The 18,297-nt window shown below is 46.8% G+C and overlaps 1 protein-coding gene across 4 annotated transcripts in view; it reads right to left on the reverse strand.

The window, feature by feature from the left end:
* Positions 1-18,297, reverse strand: part of HSPH1 (heat shock protein family H (Hsp110) member 1) — a gene marked incomplete at its 5' end in the record, with an annotated part of 48,123 nt that overhangs the window by 16,955 nt on the left and 12,871 nt on the right. For 3 of the 4 annotated variants that reach the window (XM_081004098.1, XM_081004097.1, XM_081004096.1), the window contains 4 exons: positions 118-217; positions 1,892-2,014; positions 3,209-3,349; positions 5,925-5,982. In XM_081004098.1, coding sequence (XP_080860224.1) covers positions 118-217; positions 1,892-2,014; positions 3,209-3,349; positions 5,925-5,982 — 422 coding nt within the window. Of the gene's footprint in view, positions 1-117; positions 218-1,891; positions 2,015-3,208; positions 3,350-5,924; positions 5,983-11,349; positions 11,708-18,297 lie in introns of those variants that run through there. The other variant, XM_081004099.1, reaches the window with a different exon arrangement.

Genomic DNA, 18,297 nt, shown 5'->3' on the forward strand with positions numbered 1-18,297 from the left:
ACATGCCCGGACAGCACATTTTCACAATATGCTTTCGCATCGACGGTAGGCGTGGCTATAATCGTGAGAAGAGACACTTTGTTCTACGTAAACAGGAAGTAAATTTCATTGGCCCACCTGCTGTCATATCATTCATGAGCCTGAGACAATTCAAGCCCACAACCTGAGCAGCATCCAGCAGAGACCTCCTTTCAGGATCAGTGAAGAAAGTTGGAACCTAGGGGAAGCGATCACATAGAGGTATGGAGGGTTACCAAAAGTCCTGCTAATTTGTTTTTAAAATACAATCTCTCTGGGCTTCTTTTGCAGTAATTTAAAGGCACATTGTTTCAGCCCTGGCTACTAAGTTGGCTTCTCATTCGCCGCCCCAGTGCAACCCTGACGGCTGATTTCAGCAAGGACATTGCATTGAGTAACATGTTGAGAAGACCGATTGATTTTACTCAGATGTGACTTTTCCTCAACTAGCTGTGCCCATAGTGGATTACAGCACACATTCAAAACATCAAAATAGAGAACATTGGAAACACAAATATACAAGATACAAAACAAGTCAGTAAATTCAAAATAATGAAAGTCAACAACTTAGCAAACACAGAATAAATTCAATATTACCAAACAAAAAAAACTTCACCCCAACCTATGCTTAAGTACATAAATACCAAGCAAATAAAAGTTAGCACACAATAGGATGGGATATAAATGTTTTAAAATGCATATTCTCACACTTCTGCAGTTATTTTAAAATGAATGGCACACTGTAGCAACATGCAATATAATACATTTACATAACACATTTGCATAATTATAAATTCATGGAAAGCTGGCAAAAATCAGCTCCCTTTAAGTGTTCAACATAAGCCACCCAATTTTAAAACACACGTTGGTGGTTTATGATGTAGAATTCTTTTTTTTTTTTGCCAACTATCCAAGATTTCGAGGTTTTATGACTTCAAACTGATCCCTTTTCGACATAATCACTCAGAACTATCGGACCTGAATACTTGTCATTAAAATAATCATTTCCAATCAAAACAATTATTCGACATGGCATTTTACCCCCACCAACTTCTTCTAAAATGCTCCACACAAGCGTACATGTGAACAAAAACGTAAAAAAATACATGTGGCCATAGCTCAAAAACGTGACCTGATTGAGCAAAACCAATGTGATTTTTGGATTCAGCGCATCAGATTTGTCCCAAATCAAATGAAAAAATGCAGACAACAAATTTGTTGTTGACCAGTGTAATCATTGTGTATATGTTTACTGTATGATTTTTTTATGTCTTGGTTGTATCCAATGCTCCACAGGCAGAACTCACCTTGTACAACGGAATTTTCCCCTCCTCTTCTCCTACAGGCCTGTCCCGAAACTGCTTCAGAAAGTCCCCCTGCCCCAATATAGCTGATTTTGAGGGTGCGGGGGGGCAGGGAAGAGGAGAGGAGGGGAAGTTTCATTCCACAAGTGGAACTCTCTTACATTGGCAGAAAAGGAATGCTGGATACTGCCCACAGTATTTCACACCACTTTGCACTAATACATGATATATGTGCTATTAGTACTTGTCATTATCTCTTGCCTATTTCAATTACACTCATATATTACTCTTATAGATCTACAAGTAACCAAATGCAATGTTTTCTTTTCACATCTTAACAATGTCTCCACATTTACGTGGGTGTCCCAGAGAGGTTTCTCTTTCATTCTCCACCTGCTTAGCTTCACCGATGCTGCAGTATCAGATACCCCCACATCACCCGCTGGGTCCAGTTATATTCAATATTCAAAGTTGCATAGACACCTGCACAACAAAATATTGAAAAGCTTCTACAGGGTCAGCACAAGAGGAGACAAATACAAACCCAAGGTTAAATGGAGCTAACTTACTGAAATAACGCAATCAGAGACAGGCTTTTTGAGGTTATTCTCTGCCGTCTCCTTCAGTTTCGTCAGCAGCATAGCTGTTATCTGCTCCACACTAAATAAATGCTCCTCGTCCATGTACATAACCTGAAGAAACGAAACAAGAGTAAAGCAACTATTGCAGCAATTCCAACCAGGCCCAAGCCAGGTCAGTCCCCTATTCTTAGATTCTAATCACCAAACATTCGTTCTACAAAACAATTATTCCAAAAACATTTCCTATTGCACATCTGAAAGTCAAAGCTAGCTGTAAATGAGCAACACGCACACACAGAGAGCCACCCCAAGAATGTGAGAAAACTGACAGGAGGCCAAGATCTGAAGAAAAGGCTGAAGTATGAGGGGCGGGGAAAAAGCCACAACAACCACATTCAGGTGTAAAGATAAACTATGCTTAATCATGACATGAGTAGCAGGGAGCTTTGCTCCCCTCCACTATGACCATGAGAAGCTTTTGCTTTCAATTAAGCACAGCTTAAGGGACGCGGGTGGCGCTGTGGGTTAAACCACAGAGCCTAGGACTTGCAGATCAGAAGGTCGGCAGTTCCAATCCCCGCGACGGGGTGAGCTCCCGTTGCTTGGTCCCTGCTCCTGCCAACCTAGCAGTTCAAAAGCACGTCAAACTGCAAGTAGATAAATAGGTACCGCTCTGGTAGGAAGGTAAACGGTGTTTCCGTGCGCTGCTCTGGTTCACCAGAAGCGGCTTGGTCATGCTGGCCACATGACCCAGAAGCTGTACGCCGGCTCCCTCAGCCAATAAAGCGACATGAGCGCCACAACCCCAGAGTTGGCCACGACTGGACCTAATGTTCAGCGGTCCCTTTACCTTTAAGCACAGCTTAATATTTCATCCAAACCCTAACAGTGGTAAACCTTAACAATATTTTGCTGAAATAAGCCAGCTTCATAATTATGATCTGAGGTTGGTTTGTTCCAAACAAAACACACATTAAAGCTTAACCACCATTTATCCGATTCAGATAACACATTACAGCTGACTGGTGGTGCCTACAAACCTCTTTACCTCCCTCCTGACATCAAGTATAAGATGGGCAGACATGGCTGGGCCTAGAAGACCTAATGAGGTGAGCAGGCCAGAGATTCTCTACCCCTGACTCGACATTAACATCAAACCAAAGGTCATGGTTTGTCTTGCTCCAGACAAACCATTAGCTGCAGTCAAGGTTGGCATAGTGTGAGGTACTCCCATTTATCTTACGAAAGGAGATTGACAAAAAAAGAAGAAGAAGTAAAATCATAGAAGCGATGAATTCGTCTTACCTTTATTCCAACATTTCCATTTTTCATTGGAACAACAGAGTAGCTCAAGTGCTCTTTCTCCTTCTGGATAAAAGGATCGTTCCATGTACGGCCGTGGAATCTCTTGAAGTTAAACACCGTGTTCTTTGCATGGGTAATTAACTGCAAATGGAGGGGGTTGGAGAGAGAAAACCCTGATGACTGGCCATCTTGTCAAAGAAGATGCCAGAAGCAAACTGAGATCTATTGTCAGCAAAGGCACATTTCAAGTATAGGCATGTTTCAAGTTCTTTATTGCTTCAAGTTTCATTTATCATTACTAGTTAAAGCTGGGGTGGGCAACCTTTTCTAACTGGCTCCTTCTTGCGGGCCAACTTTTACAGGTGGGAGGGACACAATAATTTATTTAACTCATTAGTATTATTTTTTAAAGTAACTCAAAGCATCTTGCAACATTAAAAATATAGCATTAAAACTAGCATAAAACTAAAGCAGAGTAAAATCTGTAATTCATTCATATTTTTAAAGGGCAGGACTAAAACATACCACCCACTGAAGGAAGAAGCCAGAGATAATGAAAAATCAATAGCCTGGTAGAAACACTTTTTCCTGGTGCCTAAAGTTAAGTTATGAAAGCACAAGGTAGGCCTCCCTGAAGAGGGTCTGTTCTTGTGTCAACACTCTCTGCTCCTCCCTTGGAGGGGGCACATGGATGGTGAGCACAGGATCCAGGTTGGTCCATGCGGGGAGAGACTGTCCTTGAGGTATTGGGGGTTTAAGCCACATAAGGGTCTATGGGTCAAAACCAGCACTTTGAACTGAGCACAGAAACAAAATTGGTGACAGAATTGATTTTATATGCTCAGACCATCTTAACGTCAGTCATCTGGCTCTTGAATTCTGCACCAGTTGCAGTTTCTGAATCAACTTCAAAGGAAGCCCCGTGTATATGGCATTAAAATAATCTAACCTAGAGGCTACCAGAGAAAGGATAACTGAAATGAGGCCGTTTCTGTTCAGAGAGGGGTGCAGCTGGGCACTCGGCACCACCAAGGCCACTTGAGCCTCAAGCGACAGTCCAGCTATGCGCCTGCTCCTTTGGAGGGAGTGTAGCCCCATCCAGAACAGGGGATCACACTCGAACAGTGCCTCAGTCTTGTCGGGATTGAGCTTCGGTTTATTGGATCCCATCCGGTCCGCAACCCAAGGAAAACATATCCACTGCCACACTTGGACAATGCACTCCAAAACTCTGGATGAGCTCCCTCAGCAGTTTCATGTAGACATTGAAGAGCATGAGGTCACGCTGGAATGTGGGCTCTTCGTGGCATGCCAGAGGGTCCAATTTGACCTGAGGGGATATTTCCCTCAACCAACCCCACCTGTCAATCAACTGACCCAACATCATATTTGATCCTGGCAGTGGGGCTCAGCCTTCCTGCGTTTTGATCCACCAGTGTGCTTCCTTGTGAGGAACATTCTGGTGAAGCAGACCCCTGAGCAGCAGCATAGCTAGCTGCTCAGGTGCCCAGTGCAGCGTGCGCGTCCTGCAGCCAGGGGCAGGGCGAGCTACCCATAGGGGCAGAGCACGCTGCATGGAGCCTCTCCGCCGCCTCCCCCTCAGCTGTAGGGCGGCTGAGGGAGAGGAGTTGGGCAGACGCAAGCCCCACGCTGTCGTTTCAGGCAGCGCGGAGACTGCAAGCGCCCAAGCTACCACGTCACTCCCAGGTAAGTGCCAGCCCCTGTGGTGTGGTGCCCAATGCCAGCCGCATTTCGTTACGTTTGTTGACTGAACTAAAAAGTTTCGTGAGCCCATTTTTTAATTATTATTTTTAAAATCTTATTTTTGTCATTTTGTCACACCCACCCTCAGTGATTAAGATGATGATGAAGAAGAAGAGTTTTGACTTGATATCCTGCCTTTCACTCCCCTTAAGGAGTCTCAAAGCGGCTAACAATCTCCTTTCCCTTCTTCCCCAACAAACTCTCTGTGAGGTGAGTGAGGCTGAGAGACTTCAGAGAAGTGTGACTAGCCCAAGATCACCCAGCAGCTGCATGTGGAGGAGCGGGGAAGCGAACCCGGTTCACGAGATTACGAGTCCACCGCTCTTCACCACTACACCACGATGACACCCGGGGTGGACCGCACCCTCCCACCCCCTTCCTCCGCCACTCCCCCCGACCCCAATCCCTGCAGGTCATGATGTTTGATGATTGATAGGTGAGTGGCCTCCATCTACAATTCAGACTTGGCTTTGATAGACAGATGAATAATATATGTAGCACCATCTGTTTACCTGGTACTTTAAAAAGCAGCAGCCAAAGGGGGACAGGCCACTGGCCCATCTGATGAGTTTCTGGGTCACTGGAAAGCCCAAGCAGTGTAGAAAACAGCTGCTTGAAGGGCTGCACTCAGCATTTGCCTCTCTGCCCAGTATAGGAACATGAGAAAAGATCTACTGGATTAGGAAAAAGTCCCGCATCTAGCCTAGCATCCTGTTTTCACAGTGGCCAACCCGATGCCTTTGGAAATCTCCAAACAGAGCATGAGTGTAATAGTCCTCTCCCCATCTGACAGGTCTAGCAGCAGTTATTAGTATAATTTCAGCAACCTACATTCTGAGAAGCAGCATGGGTAATTTATTTTTTTTCTATTCCCAGTGTCTTATTTTCAAAACAGCCACTTTACTAATTTCCCAGGGTAATTTCCCTTGCTGTTATTCAGAAAATGACTCACTTGGTTCTTAGCAGACACTCCAATTGCCCTGTTCTTGGACCCAAACGACACCACCGATCTGAAAAGAAAGCAATCCACCAGTGATTATAATATACACAGTAAATTGCCATTGGTTGAGAGGCTGGTGGGCTTCTCTGATATCATTTGATGAATCTAAAAACATGCACTTGTAAACGTTTCCTTCTGCACCTTACATTTAAAGTGCTCTCTGGCAGTCATTGCTTCCCCCAAAGAAACATGGGTACTGTAGTTTGTTAAGGGTGCTGGGAATTGTAGCTCTGTGAGGCATCTCCCAGTGACTCTGTTGGGAGCCGGCCAGAGTGGCTGGGGTACAAATAACAAATTATTATTATATTATTATTATAACCGCTAAAGTGGTATAGCAGTGCTTTAAATGGGTGGTGTGGATGTGGCCAGAAAACAGCATTTTTAAAGCAGTGCATTACAACAGCATCAGTTCATGCCTACCTAATAGTGACTGCCTGTGTCAGCACAGTGAAGATACTAAAAAAATAACTTCTGCCCCAAACTATAGAAATACTTCATTTCTACAAAGATTTACATATTTGCTGCTGCAGGTAAATGTGTCGAAATGACCTAAGTCCCAATAGAACTGCACCATATGGCACAGTTAAGAGCTGACAGTGCTGATAATTAAAATATGCAAGGGCTGGAATTTTCCACATTTGATCTTGAATCACAGGTCAATTGGTCAGGGGGTCAAGACTGCTTGAAGGAAATCCCTGAGCCGCCCCCCAGCTTGTTATGAAAGGAAGAGCTGTACAAAACCGGTAATTTAATCAGAGTGGAAACAAAACTCAGGGCAGTGGAGCTCTCTGCAAGGCAAAGGACGGTAACAGGTATTATGGAAACAACAGCCCTGGGTGCAATTCATTCCCTCCATAATGGGCAGTGAAACTTTCTTCTGTCCTGATGCCGTTGTGCTCTGAGCTTCCATGCCCACGGGTCATCTACTTGAACTGCCTGAAATGCAGGAATATGCACCCATACGGGTTTCAAACCCATGACCTTGGCATTATCAACACCATGCTCTAACCCAGGGGTTGGCAAAGTTTTTGTGGCTTGGGCCGGTTCATGGTCCTGCAGACGCCATGGTGGGTCAGAGTGTGTGCGCGCGTTCAAGCGCTAACGCTATTTCCAGCGCGGAAGAGGCATGCACAGCTTCCCATTGGCTGCAGGAGCTTCCTGCAGCCAATGGGAAGCCAGCCAGCATCGCGGAAGGTGGTCCCCGCTCTGCTCTGCACTGGTTTAGCGCGGCACATGGGAGCCGCTTGTGGCCCATGGGCTTTAGGTTGCCGACCCCTGCTCTAACCAACTGAGCTAACCAGCAAAACAGGGTTGAGGAAAGAAACCTTGTGATGACATCAGGAATGTCTTTTTTTAAAAGATTTTTTTTTAAAAATAGATATATTGTAAAGTTATTTTTGTAAAACTACAAAGCAGGGTTCACCATCCTTTTTGAACCAACAGGCACGTTCTGAATTTTTAGAAAGTGGGGCAGGCACCAATCATGAAATGGCTGTTATGGGGGATGGCAGAAGACTAAAATAGTCATTGTTGCTTCCCCAACCCAGGGAAAACTTGCCATGGGAAGTCAGCTATGTCCTGCTGGTCCTTAGTGTGGAAATCACACAATATTGAATTCTACTCCCCACCCCACCCGGACACACAATGATGCCACTGCTGCAAAATAACAAGAGGAAGGATTTCATAGTACCAAGAAAAATATACAAGGTGACCACATCACATCCTTTGCATATTCAGCTCTCAATTTCCCCTACAGACCACTCATATCACACATTCATACAAACCTCCCCCCCCTCTCTCTCTCTCACACACACACACACACACACACAGAGAGAGAGAGAGAGAGAGCTACCTCTCTCCTTCTCAGAGGCAGCAAATACATACTTCTTCCTCTCTCACACACATATGTGGGAATCCACGGGATTTTTTTCAGGAGGGAGGCAAAACAAAACCCTGAAATGGCAAAGCAGGCTACTTTCGCACAAAACTGAGAAGAATAGTGTCTGCACATTTTTGCCTCACACCTCGGGTTCTAAAAATGCTGGAAACTTGCTACTGCTTTTTTAAAATGAAAGCTGGGAATCTGGGGGTTGTAGCTGACCCTTTGAGAGGGTCTGGTCTAAAGGAAGTAATTAAACTTACAACATCTTTAAAAATTACCCCTGTCAAACATAGTTGTACAATTCATACACAAGTGATCCTAGTCTGATAAACCAAGATCTATCAGATTGGGAATGACCTTTCCATCCTCACCCCTTCTTCCCTTGAGCACCTGACTTAGATGAAGGTTTCTTACATGACTGCTTTCCACATCACCCAAATTGAGGGAATTATGCATTAAGAGCTCCCTCTAAACTGGGATACTGACAAGGAAAGAATACTTCCTACATCACTTCTGATCAGTCCAATAAACGATAGTTTTAGAGATTAGGATCACTATGCTTGAACTGGGCAACTGAGTGATTTTCTATGAAAATAAATAACAGGGAAATACCTTTTTGAGACAAAGTATTAAAAATACGGCACAATACATCAGATACGCCATTGCTCTGATAAACACAAGACAGGGGGTCTGGGGCTTGTGCCAAGTCAACAAAGGCATTGGAATCGAGCCTCTGTCTCAAAGGTATGTCGCTGTATAGCAGGCACAGGCAAACTCCGGCCCTCCAGATGTTTGGGACTACAATTCCCATGATCCCTGGCTAACAGGATCAGGGGTCAGGGATTATGGAAATTGTAGTCCCAAACATCTGGAGGGCTGGAGTTTGCCTATGCTTGCTGTATAGCTTGTATAAACAAATGCAAAGTGATGCATGTTGGGGCCAATTTTTAATTTTTTTACATTCAGTATGCTTGTGTGGTCTGAACGGACAGTGAATAACCAGGAATGAGACCTTTGGATCATACCACATATCTCAACGAAGATGTTGACCCAGTGTGTGGCATCTGTGAAAACTGTGTACATTTCTGCTAGCCTCGCTGCAAAAAGGTTATTGTAGAGGTGGAAAGGTTTCTGAAAAGGGCAACCACAATAATCAAAGGGATGAAGCAACTTATCTATGTGGAAAGATTGCAGCATTTGGGCCTTTAGATAACAGGCAAACGAAAGACCACATGATAGGATTGCATTGAGAAAGTGGATAGAGAAAAGTTTTTCTCGCTGTCTGATAACTTATTATAATTATTATTTATTAAAATTCTATACCATGCTCCATTCAAGGATTACAAGGTGATTTACAATATAAAAACACAAGCCACTGAAGAAAAGGCAGTTCTTGTGTTGCCACCCTCTGGACCTCCACAAGAGGCACACAAAGAAGAGCCTCAAATGATGAATGCAGGGTCCAGGTTGGTTCATATAGGAAGAGGCGGTCCTTGAGGTATTGTGGTCCTGAGCACTAGAACTTGTGGACATCCAATGAAGATGGATGTTGGATGATTCAGGACAGACAAAAGAAAGTACTTCTTCACATGATGTATGGCTAAATTATGGAATTTGCTCTCAGAAGCAAACAGGGAGGGGAAGACAAGAAGTTGGGGAAAACGCTAAGTTCTACATAATTTGTGGAATATACTCTGCTGGATCAGGCCAAAGTTCAATCTCGATCACTTTTTTGTTCTCTGTTCACAGTGATCAGCTAAATGCTTGTTAGGAAGTCCACATGCAAGATCTGAGTGCAACAGTGCTCTCACCACCTGACATTCAGAGACATAGAATCATAGAATCATAGAGTTGGAAGAGACCACAAGGGCCATCGAGTCCAACCCCCTGCCAAGCATATTGCTTCCAACAGAGAAGGCAGGACATATTCCACTCAGATGCAATACATTCTAGGGATTGCTTCCAACAGAGAAGGCAGGATATATTCCACTCAGATGCAATACATTCTAGGGATTGCAATTTAAATAAAAATGTTGCTTATTTACAAATAGCTTTTATGAACAATTGTATACCCCCTATAATGGAATCCTGAACTTCTGGGGAAAGGTGTGGTACAAAAATGGCTTTAAAGCAGAACTTTCCAAACTTTTCATGTTGGTGACACACTTTTTAGATATGCATCATTTCGCAACACAATAATTCCATTTTACTAGCAAACAGGAGGTTAAATGAAATCATTTTGATGAATGCAAGACAACAGTGTTTTTATGGCATTAAAAGATTAACAAGGCTTAAGCTTTCACTTAGGCAGCTTTGGGTGTGGAAATGGGCGCTTGTCCATGGTCTCCCATCCCTATGGCATCTCAACTTTCTAGAGTTTACCAGTCTAACCTTTATCTCAAAGCCCCACTCTGGGTTGGTGCTCCACCCTACTGAGATAGGCAGAAAATACAGTTTATTCACTTGCTTGCATCCTCTGTCTCTATCCGGAGGAGAGAAAACTCCAGAAGCTTCTAGATCCTGGTCTAAGCTTACTGAGTATTAGTCCATCTCCCCATAGCTGCACAGGATCCAGCAAGCTCTTCTTTCCAACTGCATCATCGCTCTCCCTCTCCCACTTCCTTAGCGCCTAAGCACTAAGTAGGTGGAAACTGCTTGGGGATAGGGAGTGAAGGGGACACAGATTGTGAAGAGGCACTGCAGCATCATCTCTGCCCCTCCCTCTTCAATCAAGAATCCAAGAAAAAGGCAATACTCAACATTTTCTCCCTATATACACACCCACCACAGACTATGGGAAGCGTGAGAGTTCATTTGCTTCTATGATGCACTCTTAAATTTCCATGCATGAGATGTCGGAAGCGGCAAGTGTGAGAGGAATGCAACAAAACTGAGCTTTCCGAGTGGGATATATACACACACGTGTGAAATAAGAACCGTTTGTCACGTTCTGGGCAGCTCACATATCTTGGAAAGAATTAAATATCACTCCTAGCCCTCCCCCCCATTTAATTCAACACAGCTGGATCCGCTTCTAAAAAAGACCTGCAGCCCTGGGCACAGTTACTTGAGAGCAACCACCGCTAAACTCAACGGGACTCAGTTACAAGGAAACGTGCTTACTTGCAAGTAAATGCCACTGATGTCTCCGTGGTTAGAATTGGGGATAAAAAAAAAAAAAAGGCCAGCGGATGTCTGCCTTCATCGTGCGTGGGGAACCACCAAGCCTACTCCCGAGTAAGCCCTATATACACTCAACGGGGGTTGCGTGAGAGCAAAGATGCAGAGGATCACTTCCATCAGATGCAGGCATTGTCGCCTTCAGTTTGACACAGGTGCATCGCACGCCTGCATTTGCAAAGCCCGCAATCTTCTCTCCCTTCATGGCAGGGAGGGCGACCCTCTTTCTGCCCCGGACCCTTTGGCAGGGAGATCTCGCCTGCTTGCCTGCCTCTGACACCCCACCCCACCCCACCCTCCGGATCCGTTACTCACGGGGTGCACCGGTCACTGAACTCGTTGGCCACGGTCTCTATACCCCCGGCTCTGGCCACCGCCACGTAGCAGCTCTGCGAGCCCAAGTCAAAGCCCACCACGGCCATGGCGGGGCTCCCTGCGCCGGACGCTGCTGGGGAAGGTGTGGATCCGCCCGCCGCCTCGCCGCTCGGCTCTCCCCCGCTGCAGGTGCAACCCTCGCCCAGCCGCCGCCGCAGCCAAAGCCGCGCCCTGCCTGCTTTCCTGCCTGCGCGCGAAAATCTCTGCCTCCGGCGAGGAGGCTGAAATGTGACAATGGGCAGAAGTTTCCAGAAACTGCGACAAGCTCCGTCGCCGGCTCCACGTGCGGCTTCCGCTTCCGCCTTTCTCCGGCGAGCTCGAACCCTCCCAGCCAATGCAGAGGCCGGGAACCCGGTGACGTCCGCCGTTGCCCGGGCGACGGCGGACGCCGCGCGGCCTGCCTCCGCCCGGCTGCTCGCGAACGTTCCAGACTGACGCAGGTAAGAGGCGTGGACCGGGGAAGTTCGCGTGAAGGCATGCGCAGCCGGGCGGTGGGTGGTGCTTTCCTTGCGCCGTGAAATGGGACGGGAAATGGAATGATCCGGAGTTGTTGTTAAAAGGCGCTCTCGGCTTTTCTTGGCGGGTGTGCTATATAGAGTGGGCTCTCTAAGCGTGCTTGCTAAAAGAGTGACAGTTCTAGTTCTGCGTCATTTGTAACCTACGGGCTTGTTTAATTCATCGGGTTGTCATGATGACTGTTTTTTCACCCTCTGAAACTCCGCTATCGCCACTCCCGAACATAGCTGTCAACTTTCAGATTTGAAAATAAGGGATCAGCAGCCTTACCTGTCCAGGGGACAGTCTACGGGATATCTAACAATCCGGGATAGCAGCGGGAAGCAGCGCTGAAATAAGGTGATTTCCCGCAAAAAAAGGGAAGGTTGACAGCTATGCTCCTGAAGTACTATAAAATTGTCATTATGCAGAGCAGTGCTATTATATTTACCCGCAAGGTACAGCCCGCTGAATTCAATGGCAATTATTTCCTAGATTCGTGGGATTTTAGAGTTGGTAGGTATCCCTGTACCCTCTCGCCCTCCCACAAACACATTTAAAATATATTGGATGTTAGTCAGCCCAAGGCCTGGCTGATGAGGAACGTTTTCACCTTGCGCCTAAAGATGTATAGTGAAGGTGCCAGGTGAACCTTTCCAGGGAAGAGCATTCCACAAATGGGGAGCCACTGCAGAAAAGGCTCATTCTTGTGTTGCCACCTGCCAGACCTCTCCTGCAGAGGGCACTTGAAGAAGGGCCTCATTTGATGACAGCAAGATCTGGGTCAGTTCATATATGGAGAGGCAGGCCTTGAGTTATCTGGACGTTGTGTAGAAATAAATGAGCTTTCCACCCTAATACGTAGTAAATTTCAAAGCTTTACCACAATACAGTCTTAAATACTAGTTACAAAAAAATTGAACATTATACAGAACATAAACATTATACAGAAACAAAGTAGCATTGCTTTCAAGTAGTAGGCAACGCCATTCAGTCCTTTATGCAGTTCAGTAAATTTTCCTTTCTGGTCACAGAGATCCTAAGCTTGTTCATTACGGAGATTAGCTTTGACTGCTGCTACTGGTAGCTGTCACTGACTTCTTAAGTTTCTCTCCTGTGAGAGATCTGCAATTTCCACCAATGAGTCATCATCAGGTAGCTTAACCCTCTGAAATGGAAAAACACCAGCTTTCTACTTTCACCCAGAGTGAAACCTCTGGCTTAATGTAAACATCTCTGCTTTGCAAATGCAAAGCTTTACATAAGCTTTAACCTCGATGCATACAAGTATTACATTTTATGTGTATTTAACATCAGAGTGGCTTACAAAAATCAGTGTAAGATGCTCACAGTCTAAAAAAGATACGGCACAAGAAAAAGGAATGGGAGGGAAGAGGAAAAAGCAAGCTCAGGTTCTTAATGTTACACGTCTTATAACATAGTTACAAAGCTCAGTCTATTCAAGTTACAGGTAGGTAGCCGTGTTGGTCTGCTGTAGTCGAAACAAAAAACCCCAAAAACCTTCCAGTAGCACCTTAGAGACCAAGTAAGTTTGTTATTGGTATGAGCTTTCGTGTGCATGCACACTTCTTCAGATACACACTTATCCGAATAAGTATTGCATGCAAACAAAAGCTCATACCAATAACAAACTTAGTTGGTCTCTAAGGTGCTACTGGAAGGATTATTATTTTTATTTTGCTCAGTCTATTCAAGTTATGGTGTGTAGAAGAGCAGCAGCTCCTTACCAATGTTACTGCAAATCTGGCTGTCTTGCCCTGCAGGCCCCCTAAAATATGTGGGCCCCGTAGGCCAGTACCTACTCTGCCTCTTTGGTAATCCACTGATTCCTCCAGACTCATTATCCCTACTGATAATACTGACAAGTCATAGGAGCACAGGAGTTAGACTTTCTTGAAACTTTACAAACGTAATATTCTTACTGGCCACCCTAATCTCGGCCAAGCGGTGCAAGTGAGTCCAAGGAGTCTTGGCACTCAACCAGAGTCTGTGTTCCTTTGGGAAAAATGAGGTGCAGCAGTGTCTTTGAAATGAGATTTATCTACACATATTTACACTAGAAGATTTCAGTGGGGAGACACTTCACAGCATTTGCATCTCAGGAGGAGCCAGTCTTTCAGAGCAGGCCAACACAGGATTCCCATACATCTCTGTGCCTCTCTCCCAGGTTCCTTCAGGCAGCTTGCCAAAATGATTCTGGCCTTCACAGCAGCTCATGAAGCTCATCTCAACAACCTGGTCAGGTAGATTTGGCTGAAAATTAGCCCCAAGCCACTCAATTGCTAGAGTCTTTGAACCCAAGTCTCCCTGGTACCAAATCCATCACTTTATCTGCTGCACCACACTGCTTATTTATACATTGAAACCACATATCCTCATCCAAATTATAAATGGGATGTGAGTGTATCTGACTGTGTGTAAGGAGACTTTACAAAACATAACTTATTCGACTATAAAACTATTATGCTATTTCACACTCATCTTATTGATTTCAGTAATATACTGTCAGGGAACTGCCATCGGAAGGAAGGGAGGTGAAAGGGCTCACACGGGTTGGGAGAGACTCAGCAGCTGAAGAGGGAACCAGTAGGGGGAGAGGAGGTGAGCTGAGGGAAAGTGAGCTGGAGGGATGGCTCAGAGACACTTCCAGCGAAAACAGTGGGGAGGTTTCAGGACCTCCTGTAGGGACACCCACTCCTCGCCGGAAACTGTCACGCAGAGAGTCCAGAAGACGTGTTTCCGTTAAGGAGCTTTTATGTTGGAAGCGATTCCGAAAGCAACCACTGTCGGAATCTGCCAGCGACTGACGGAGCCATGTTTAAGGGGCTCCGTTACAGACAGAGGTTTGCAAACTTGACCAAACTCTGAGGGACTTGGATTTTACACACAAGCAGCTCATCGTCCCATCACAGCATTCCGACAGTCTCCGTGAGCAGCTTGTGCAGGAGAAGGCATCATGAGCAACCCAGCCGGAACCGGAGAAGCAGCAGCTGGAGCGGGTCCAAGCCTGGAAGAAAGGTACCGGGCGTTGGAGGTCCAGCTAGCGCTGCAGACGGCGAGGCTCGAGGAGAGGAGGGCTCAAGATGCAGAGAAGGGGAAAACCACCCCGCTCGCCAGAAAGTTGCCAGGATTGGTACAGAAGTTTGGGGGGGAGCCCAAGGACTATCATGCCTTTAGGACAGAGATGCAATATGCCCTTAATCTGCAGTTTGATGACTTTCCCGACGAGGAATCGCGGGTGGCTTTTGTGATTGGGCATCTCGAAAAGGGGGCGAAAGACTGGGTGAGGCCCCTGATGGCAACGAATAATGACATCCTGAAGGACACGAGGAAGTTTTTTCGTGCCATGGATCTGATGTTTTCCAGCGATATTGAGCAGGGAGTGGTACGCAGACAGTTAATGGCGTGCAAACAGGGGAGCCGATCTGTTCGTGAGTACTGGACTGAGTTTACCATGTTGATCCATAAATTGGGGTGGGATCTATCGGCGGAACCCATTCAAATGCTCTTTGAAGAAGGGCTTTCTTCGGCTGTGAAAGACGAACTTTCCCGGGCGCCCAGGGCGGAGTCTATGGACCAGCTGACCAAATCAGCGCTGACCATAGGAGCGCACCAAGAGGCGAGAGCCTTGGAGAGGCGGGAAGGGAAGGGGGAACGTTGGAGGGAGCTTCGCATTCCAGAGATTCCAGAGCCACCGTTCCCGCCGGGAGAGCCGATGGAAATTGGAACAGCGCGCACGCGCGCAGTTTCAAAGCCCAGTGAAGAGCGGAAGAAGGAGGGGAAGGGCGCCAAGAAATGTTATCTCTGCCAACAGCCAGGTCATTTTGCCAGAGTCTGCCCCCAAAGAAAGGAATGGCAAGGAATGGCGGGAGCTGTTGGGGAGAGGGAGGAAAAGGTACCGGAGCAAGTAAAAGCCAACGCCTGGCTGCCACCGTCAGGGCACAGCAGCCAGGCCAAAGAGCAGTGAAAGTGCCCACGCCGGAACCTCCTAAACCCGCCCTAGTGATAGAGGTGTTACTAGAGCTGCCTAACGGACACCCACTAAAGATAAAGGCGCTATTGGACTCAGGCAGCTCCTGCAATTTCATGAGTAAGGAGTTTGCTGCTGAGCACCAGATACAGACTATCCCTTTAAGTAACCCTTTGCAGGTGACCACGATCGATGGAAGGGAGCTGCTGGGAGGAGAAGTCAGCCAGCAGACCGTCCCAATGATAATGAGGGTAGCAAGACACACTGAGCTAATAGCGTTTAATGTGGCTACCTTGGGAGGAGCTCCCATTATTTTGGGGATGAGCTGGCTAGCGTTACATGATCCGCTAGTGGGCTGGCATCAGAGAGTGGTCTCCTTTGGGTCAGCACATTGTCTAGAACACTGCAAAGAGCGGGAGGCTCAAGGAGGGGCCAGAGCCACTCTAGCAGGGACGGAAGTAACGGAGAAGGGGAAGGTTCCCCAACAATACGCCGACCTGAGCAACGTCTTCAGCGAGAGGGAGGCAGACAAACTACCCCCACATAGACCCTTTGACTGTCAAATCAATTTACTCCCTGGGGCACAGCTCCCTGTAGGCAAGCTGTACGCCATGTCAGACAGAGAGATGCAGGAGCTAAGGGAGTTCATTGACAAGAACCTGAAGAGAGGGTTCATCAGAGAGTCCAGGGCGGTGGGGGGCAGCCCAGTGTTTTTTGTGGATAAAAAAAACACGGACAAACCTAGACTTGTAGTGGACTTCAGGGCCTTAAATGCAGTGTCAGAACCAGTAACTTTCCCGATGCCCAGAATTGATGACATTTTGACAAGGGTCAGGAAGGGAAAGATTTTAACTAACCTGGACCTGAGGGGGGCGTACAACCTGATACGAATAAGGAAGGGGGATGAATGGAAAACCACCATGTTCACCCCTTTGGGGGCATTTGAATATTTAGTTATGCCCTTCGGCTTACAAGCAGGCTCCGCGTGCTTTCAATCGTTTATGAACCACATCCTGGGGCCTTTGCTTTACAAGAATTGTGTGGCCTTCTTAGATGACGTGTTAGTATATTCAGAGAATGAGGAGCAGCATGTAAAAGACGTCAGGGAAGTGTTGGGCAGACTGCAAGCCAATCAGCTGTGGGTGAAGCTAGAGAAGTGTCAGTTTCATGCCAAGGAGGTGGAATTCCTGGGGTACCGCTTGTCGGACAAGGGATTGGCCATGGATCCTGGCAAGGTCCAAGCGGTACTGGAATGGAAAACACCGAAAACAAGGAAGGATGTGCAAAGATTCCTTGGATTTGGAAACTTCTATCGGAAGTTCATCAGAAATTTTGCCCACTTGACGGCGCCCATTACGGACTGTCTCAGCAGTAAGAGGAAATTCGTTTGGACGGCGGAGGCGGAGCGAGCTTTTGAGGAGCTGAAAAGGGCGTTCGCTTCGGAAGAACAGCTCCTGCATGTGGATTTACAAAAACCGATGCGAGTGGAAACGGACGCATCAGACCGGGCTGTGGGGGCGGTGCTTCTGCAGCCTGGCAAGGAGGAGTCGGAGTGGAGACCGTGTGCCTTTTTTTCGCGAAAGCTGAACAAATCTGAGAGGAACTACACGGTGTATGACCGAGAACTACTAGCCATTCATGAAGCGTTCAGGAGATGGAGGCATTTATTAATTGGGGCACAACATAAGGTGCAAGTGTGCACGGACCACAAGAACTTAGAGTATTGGAGAAGGGCACGAGTGCTCAACCAACGGCAAGTGAGATGGGCCCAGGAGTTCTCCAAATTCCACTTTGAAATTTGTTATGTGCCAGGTCCAGAAAATGTTAGGGCGGACGCTCTCTCACGCAAACCTGAATATTTGGAAGGGGAGGGGGCACCCGAAGAGAGACATGTCATCCCAGAGGACCGCTGGGTGTGTGGGGCGGCATTGGTGGGGCAAAGAGAACTGGTAGAGGAAACAGAGAATGATGAATACGCCCAGAATAAGCTCAGAGGTCTTAGGGGTGAGGGAGAGGAACCAGGGGGTTTCGAGGAAAGAAATGGAGCTTTGTATTACAAAGGGGCACTGTATATCCCTGAAGGAGACTTAAGGGGGAGGGTACTCAAGCAGTTGCACGACAGCCCCACGGCGGGGCATTTTGGACAACACAAAACCATGTGGTTGGTCACCAGGGAATTTTGGTGGCCTAAGGTGAGGGAAGATGTACGGGAGTATGTAAGAGGGTGCGAGCAATGCCAGCGAGCCAAAGGGGAGAGGCGGGCGCCGGCGGGGCTATTAGAACCCTTACCAACCCCAGAACGACCTTGGGAGGCAGTGTCGATAGATTTTATGACTGATCTGCCGAAGTCCAAGGGGAAAACAGCCATCATGGTGGTGGTAGACCTACTAACAAAGATGTGC

The sequence above is a fragment of the Podarcis pityusensis genome, assembly GCF_964106645.2.
Source record: "Podarcis pityusensis genome assembly, chromosome: 4".
Lineage (NCBI taxonomy): Eukaryota > Metazoa > Chordata > Lepidosauria > Squamata > Lacertidae > Podarcis > Podarcis pityusensis.